The sequence below is a fragment of the Chiloscyllium plagiosum genome, chromosome 27 (genome assembly GCF_004010195.1).
Source record: "Chiloscyllium plagiosum isolate BGI_BamShark_2017 chromosome 27, ASM401019v2, whole genome shotgun sequence".
NCBI classification, from domain to species: domain Eukaryota; kingdom Metazoa; phylum Chordata; class Chondrichthyes; order Orectolobiformes; family Hemiscylliidae; genus Chiloscyllium; species Chiloscyllium plagiosum.
Genome location: NC_057736.1, coordinates 27,133,640 through 27,141,503, shown reverse-complemented (window position 1 = coordinate 27,141,503; position 7,864 = coordinate 27,133,640). Strand labels below are relative to the sequence as shown.

General features: G+C 39.9%; 1 protein-coding gene across 2 annotated transcripts in view; it reads left to right on the top strand.

Annotated features, from left to right (window-relative positions):
- Window positions 1–2,153: 2,153 nt before the first annotated feature.
- Window positions 2,154–7,864, top strand: part of hmgcl (3-hydroxy-3-methylglutaryl-CoA lyase) — a 31,886-nt gene continuing 26,175 nt past the window's right edge. Inside the window, exon 1 of one of the 2 annotated variants that reach the window (XM_043717758.1) lies at window positions 2,154–2,399. In XM_043717758.1, the coding sequence (XP_043573693.1) occupies window positions 2,379–2,399 (21 nt within the window). In that variant the 5' untranslated portion in view covers window positions 2,154–2,378. Of the gene's footprint in view, window positions 2,400–6,220; window positions 7,049–7,864 lie in introns of those variants that run through there. The other variant, XM_043717757.1, reaches the window with a different exon arrangement.

The following is a 7,864-nucleotide window of genomic DNA, read 5'->3' as shown; positions in this document are numbered from 1 at the left end:
AGATTTTAAAAAGACATGAGGCAATATCTTTACACATAGGGTGGTTCGCATGTGGAATGAACTTGCTGAGGAAATGGTGGATGCGGGTATAATCACAACATTTAAAATACATTTGGATAAGTACATGAATAAGAAAGGTTTGGAGAGATATAGGCCAGGAGCAGGCAAGTGGGACTAATTTAGTTTGGGATTATGTTCAGCATGGACTGGTTGGACCAAAGGGTCTGTTTCCATGCTGTATGACTTTATGACTATGACTTTACATCTCAAGACATATTCACTTAATTCCATTATAATACTCATGATGTTTACAAAATAGATTCTACATAAGGTATACAGACCAAAGTCAAAGCATTTCAGATTGGAATTAATGGAAATTGCAACAGGTCCCTTACAACATTTTCCACTCTGAGGTGCCTCAAGACATGTTCAAGATTCTTGGTTTTCCTCACATTATTCTAGTTTTCAGCCAATGACCAATGACCTATCCCCTTTTTCCCAGACACAATTTAAGAAAAAAATCATTTGTGGGATGCGAGCAGTGCTGATTGGGTGAATATTTATTGCCATTCTCAGTTGCCCTTGAGGTGGTGATGATGTGCTGTCTTTTTGAACCACGTTAAAAATCATACAACACCAACAGGACCAACAGGTTTATTTTGAAGTACAAGCATTCAGAGCACTGTTCCTTCATCAGTTAGCTAGAACCATCACTTGAACCACTACAGTCTATTTGGTACAGGGCTACCCTCAATGCCATTACGGAGAGAGTGCCAGGATTTTGGCCTAGTGACACTGAAGGAACAGCAGTATATTTTCAAGTCATGATGATGAGTCTCTTGGATGGGAACATGCAAGTGGTGGTGTTCTCATGTATCTGCTGCCCTTGTTTGGAAGATGCTATTTTAGAAGCATTGGTGAATTTCTCTAGTTCATTTTCTAGTCAATAGTAACCCCAAGTGTATTGATAGAAGGGGGTTTAACAATAGTAATACATTTGAATGTCAAGGGGCAATGGTTAGGTTGTGTCTTCTTGGAAATGTTCATTGCCTGGCACTTGTGTGGTGCACATGTTACTTGCCATTTGTCAGAGATAACTTGGGTATTGTTCAGCTCCTGATGCATTGGTTCAGTATCTGAGGAGTTGCAAATCGTGCTGAATATTGTGCAGCCATCAGCAAATATCCTCAATTCTGACTTTATGACAGAAGGAAGGTTATTAATGAAGATGGTTGGGCCTAGAACACTACCCTGGGAGCTCCTGCACAAATGTCCTGCAGCTTAGATAACTCTTTTCCAAGAACCACACCCGTCTTCCTTGTGCCAAATATTGTTCCAACTAGTAGAGATGTTTACCCTGATTCCCATTGATATTGATTTTGCTAGGACTCCTTAATAGAACTCTCAGTCAAATGTGGTCTTAATCTCACTTCTGGAATTCAGCTCTTTTCTCCAAGATTGAACCAAGGCTGTAATGAGGTCAGGAGCTGACTGTTAGCAGAACCTAAACTGAATGTTAGCGAGCTGGCTATTGCTAAGTTGTTCCGCTTGATAGAACAGTTAATGACACCTTCCTTCACTTTTCTGGTGGACAAGAGTAGACTGATGGGGTGATAATTGTTGTATTTGACTTGCTTTTTGTGAACAAGACAAACCTGGACAATTTTCTACTGTTGGTGCCAATATTGTAGCTGTACTGGAACAGTTTTAGAGAAAAAAAATTTCAGTGCTACCTCCGAAATGTTGTTGAGGCCTTTGCAGTATCCGATGCCTCCAGCCATTTCTTGGTATCACATGGAGTAGATCAAATTGACTGAAGACCAGCATCTGAGAATTAGAGATGGTAACAAATGCTGGCCCTACCAGTGACACCCAAATCCCAATGAAGGATTTTTAAAAAGCCATCTTTCCTATTCCACACATGCACTTATTGCGTGTGACTTTAATTGTCGATCATTTAAAAATTACAGAAAACTTTGCAAAAGACAAATTCTTCTTGATAACAATGAAAAATTCAATTGGCATCCTAGCCTAATATATTAAAAGTATTTTCTTTTCGAGTTTTGTTGATTTCTGCCTTCTTTGTATGCTGATATCAACAACTTGTCTTTGCATCCTTTCAATTTGGTGGAAAGCAGGAAAACACTTCCAAGTTTTGGTGTCTTGCACAAACTGTCGGCTTGTGTTTGATTAAATGAATTGGGAAAATACAGGATAAGAAAAACTGAAGCTAACGGCTGAACAAATTGAAATAGGAAGTGCTCGGTTTCAGTTCCCTGACGTCAGGGCAGGAGCTCTATTTACTTGTGCTTCGTTTTTATTTGGAGGGAGGGCTTGAATGGTGTTTAATTTTCGATCGGAATAATGTGGTGGCAAGAATGGGAGCGGTCTGTACACAGGTGAGAAAATCCCGTGAATGAAAACCATGCGGAGATAACAGTTATTTGACATAACATTGACACTAAGGGCGTCCATGACGCACACTGAATTCAAGCAAACACTGTCGCTGGATGGTGCTGCTAGTCGAAGTTATATTGTTACTTTTGACAATTGGTAGAATTACTTTTGGTAACCTTGGCTATTTAATATAATTCCTACTAAGATAAAGTGTATCGTTCCTCATTCCTGCCAAACTATTTTCACCGCTACTTCTTAATTTGTGTTGTTTCGAATTTGTTTTTTATAAATAAACAGGACATTTAATCAGTTTTCAGGAGCGGCTAGTATTTTGTTGTTCCCAAACGCGCGGTTATCTTGATTTTAAATTATTTAATGGTCCTAAGAGACTGGACTGGTTTATCTGTGAAGAAATGTTCTGCATCAAGTACTCTGCTATTAAAACCGTGTTTCGTGCAACGTTGTTGTAGCAGCAAGGAAGTGACTTAAGTCATGCTGTAGAATATGCGATACAGCATTTTTTCCCAATTTTTATTTGGTAAAGGTATAATAAATCTATTTTTCCGCGTGTCGTCTTTCTGCAGTTGTTAGTTACCTTTCTTCACCCACTTCCTTTGAAGAACAGTAATAAGAAAATCTGCCGGTCGATTAATTGTCTGAGAGGCCACCACATGAACGTTCTTTGCTTGACCATAATAATCTTTACGTCAACATGCCTGCAGTCGAGTCAACAGGATTCTCCTTGCCCTCAGCACTAGCATTCCATTGGATGTCAAATCAGAATTCTGATCTCCAAATTCCCCACTTTACATTCAACCTCTTCTCACTGGGTGGCTGGTGGGCTTGAGGATGGAGGGGCTTTGGACTTAAAACTCTGCCAAGATTGCTTTTTTGAGTTCTCTGGCTGAAGGCACTCTGACTGACAGTATTGTGACATTCACCATGAGCAGAACCCAAGAACACCCCAGCGGGAGTAGAGCTTATGGGAAGGCTAGTGGTATTGTGGCGGTATTACTGTTCATCCCAAGATCATGTTCTGGTAACCCAGGTTTGAAACCTGCCATGTCAGATGGTGGAATTTGTAGTCAATAAAAAATTGGAATTAAGAGTCTAATAGTGACGATGAAACCATTGCTGGTTGTCAGGAAAATTCACTAGTGCCCTTCAGGGAAGGAAACTGCTGTCCTTACCCAGTCTTGCCTACATGTACTCTAGGCTCACAGCAAAGTGGTTAACTTTTAATTACCTCCTGGGATAGGCAATAAATGCTTGACTGCGATGCTCTCATCCCATGGAAGAATAAAAAAGATCGCCAGTACTGTTGGGTGATTTAGCTTTAGTAAAGGGAAACACTAACTTAAGATGGTCACAGTGGTTACCTGATTAGGTTCAGCCAAGCTCATGAAGCCACCAATAAACAAGATCCAGTCTCAACTGTAATCAACATGGCATCAAAGTACTGAAGCAAGTCATTTAGGTATGTCTCCTATTTGAAGTTTTATGTATTGGGATAAAAGTCATCTGCAGATTATCCAGTTTGGGAAAAACAATGAAGTCAGACACAAAAAATAAAGGAACTATATTTCAGACAATAGCTTTTGGGAGCAGAGCAGAGAGAAAAGGTAATGGATTTGTAACACTGGAACTAGTAAGCATGCTCTCCCTCCCTATTCCTCTTAGTCTCAAAAATTAGCACTAGATGTCAGTGATAAAGTGAATCGAAAAAACATCCATTTACCAACAATGTAAAGACATCAACAGATTTTGCCACTGCTGAGAATTAGACATAAATTAAACCACTGTGCCTTTGGGTTATAACCTAACACATCAAGCGCTCTTAAGGATTTTAAAAAAAACTTTCTGTTGCTGAAAAACACACATTTTGTGGAAGCTTTTAATCTTGCATTCATCAAGATATTTCACAAAAATCCAAATTTAAGGGGAAAACCAACAAAAGAATGCTTATTGGTTGAAAATGACCTTTAATTGACAGAGGCTGTGCCATGGAGAATATGTATGTTAATTCTGATTGAAAGTTAACAACCAGGCTTTGTTTACATTTCATGATTTACCAAAACTGTCGACTGAGACATATACCAGCTGTCATCCATTTTGTTAATTGAAGCAAGCATAGTGTGTGAATATTTTCTTTCTGTCCAGGGCCCTACTGTAACTTCCAATATATGATAGTGTGCCTTACTGTGAGCCCAACTGACAATTCTCAATTGATTGTGTGCATGATTCCTCACACATTCTAGATTATCTAGTGAATGTTGATTAATTGCAGAACCACATCTCATGTTAAACACTGTGACACAGAATAAAAAGCCTGCGTGCTAATTGCCTTTCCTTAATCTTCCTTATTTGACAACTCCTTGTTAAAATTTTATATCAGTATTTGCATGTGTTTCATGTCACGTTTTTATTATTTTTTTCTCCTCAGGGTTAGTAATATAACTGCTTTTTTGATCAAGGAGATCTTGTAACTTAGTTAACTTCCTATTTGATTTTGAACAATTAGTCAGCTATATTTTAAAAGTTAAAAATCACACAACACCAGGTTATAGTCCAACAGGTTTAATTGGAAGAACAGTAGCTTTCGGAGCGACGCTCCTTCATCACAAGCGTCGCTCCGAAAGCTAGTGTGCTTCCAATTAAACCTGTTGGACTATAACCTGGTGTTGTGTGATTTTTAACTTTGTACACCCCAGTCCAACACCGGCATCTCTGAATCATATTTTAAAAGACAGTGATGTAGCAGTGTGCTGAAAAAAATTAAAAATCTTTGTTGTTGCCAACTGAGAAGGTTAAAAGGGAGGACCTGATTCAACCCTTCTCACCCAGTTCTAACAATAGCTTAATCTGATTTCATGCTGTTTGGCAAACTGTTGAAACTCAAATCTCCAAATTACCTTTCAAAGCTTTTCTGATGGAGGCAAAGCCCAAGAAAATCTTGGCCACTAACACTACGGGCAATTTAGCATGGCCAATTCACCTGACCCGCACATCTTTGGACTGTGGGAGCGGGCACAGGCCCTTCTTCAGGAATGGGCCTGTGCCCGAAACGTCGAGTCTCCTGTTCCCTGGATGCTGCCTGACCTGCTGTGCTGTTCCAGCAATAAAGCCTTAACTAATATAAGTCAAGAGTTGGGAAAAGGATGGTGATTTCAGGATGGCAACCTGTAACTGGTGGTAATTCTATAGAGATCAGTGCTTATTTACAAAACATATCAATGATTTGGAAGAGGAAAGTGAATACTATAATCAAGTTTGCATTTGGCTAAAAAGATATGTGTTGAGGCTGACTGCAGAGGGATGTAGACAGGTTTAATGACCACAAATTCTGGCAGATGAAATATAATGTGGGAAATCTGAGGTTATGTTCTTTGGCAGGAAGAATAGAGGAACTGAATAGTATTTAAATGGAGATTGACTGTAGGCAACTGCAGCACATGGATTTGGGGGTCTTCATGCACGAATTACAAAATGTTGGCATCCAAGTTCAGCAGCTAATACGGAAGGCAAATGGATTAGCTTTTATTTCCAAGGGAATGGATTATCAAAATGGGGAGGTCTTGCTGAAACTATACAAGGCACTTACCAAAATTGTGAACAGTTCTTTTGAATGCAGTCTAGAGAAAGTCCATGAGGTTGATACTGGGAATGGAGTGAATTTCTTATGAAGGTTAAAAGGGAGGACCTGATTCAACCCTTCTCACCCAGTCCTAACAATAGCTTAATCTGATTTCATGCTGTTTGGCAAACTGTTGAAACTCAAATCTCCAAATTACCTTTCAAAGCTTTTCTGATGGAGGCAAAGCCCAAGAAAATCTTGGCCAAAGGATACTCAGTTGTAAAGGGTCTCGGGATATATTTTTTATCATTGTGGTCGACGGCTTGCTTATGCCAGGGGACTGCACTGCAAACAATGGTTGCAGACTCCCCGTTGATGAATCCATACTACACAGGCTCCAAGCAACGTTCTCAAAAGACATAGTTCATTGTGAACTCCTGAACCCAATGTCTGATGCAACCGTTGAATTCTGAATCCATGGGCTTAACAGCTGATGCAACTCTCCAGCGGCTAAATGTTTGGGATTTTAAACTGTGAATAAATAGGAACAAAAGTTGACTCGGGCTTTTGGCACTACTTGGGACTCAGCATTCCGGAACTGTAGTTACTTCAAATAAATGCTAGATTCTTAAATGGCTCGCTTCCTTGCGCCGTCAAGACAAAATCAGTTACACGACTTAATCCAGTTACGTTGAGATGTTTAAAAAAACATTTTATGTAAAGGTGCCTCCAAGGTTGTAAAATATTCTAAGCCACCTTGGCAGGAATTTTACTGAATGAAATTTAACATCGAGTCATAAAAAGAAATATTGTCAAACTCATGCCTGATGATCCCCATCCACATTACAAGTTCAAAAACACAATAAGATCCAGTGCGGCAGCCAACAGGACCTGGAGTGCCCTGAATCTCGCGAGACTTAACTGGCGCGGCGGCGGGATTTGGTGGGGGTCAGAGTTCAAGGCTCAATTCAGACGAACAGAGACTGAATTAAAATGCCGGCGCTGGCAACCGCGATGTTGTTGCCCCGGTTACATGTTGCTGCAGCGGCTGCATTCCATCGTGCACTAGCTACAACTGTGAGTGATCGCGGAGTAATATGTTTATAAAGGAGATGCGTGGTTTGTTAGTGTTCTTTGATGTATTTGCTCGGATGGTAAGGACGGGATTTACGAGGATACGTTGTTAACCTGTATAAATGTCATCTTGGGGACGTAAACACATTTCAATGCACGTATACACGAGATGGGGGCGGGGGAAAACGGAACAACCCGTCATGTCTTCTCAATAAAATCATGGCTGATCTTGAACTTCTACTTTCCTTCCTACTCTCAATATCCCCAGTTCTTTCAGCGAGCAACAATTTGTGGAACTCGGCCTTAAATATTTTCAAATATGAAGTATCCTCTGGGGCAGAGAAATCCTGAAAATGACAGCATTTTAAATGAATTTGACCACAACCTTTCATTTTATACATTAACGATCTAGATGAAGGAACTAAGGGCATTCTAGTTAAGTTTGCAGACGATACGAAGATATGCTGTGGAGGTACCGGTGTTGGACGGGGATGGACAAAGTTAAAAATCACACAGCACCAGGTTATCGTCCAACAGGTTTATTTGGAAATACTAGCTTTTGGAGCACTGCTCCTTCATCGGGTAGCTGTCGAGCAGGGTCAGAAGACACAGGATTTATAGCAAAGGATTAGTGTCATGCAACTGAAATTAAATATTAAGCAATATATTGTTTCAGTTGCATGATGGTTTAATGTTTTGCTATAATTTCTGTGTCTTATGATCCTACTCTACAGTGACCTGTTTAAGCAGAACTCCAAAAGCTAGTACTTCCAAATAAACCTGTTGGACCATAACATGGTGTTGTGTGATTTTTAACTT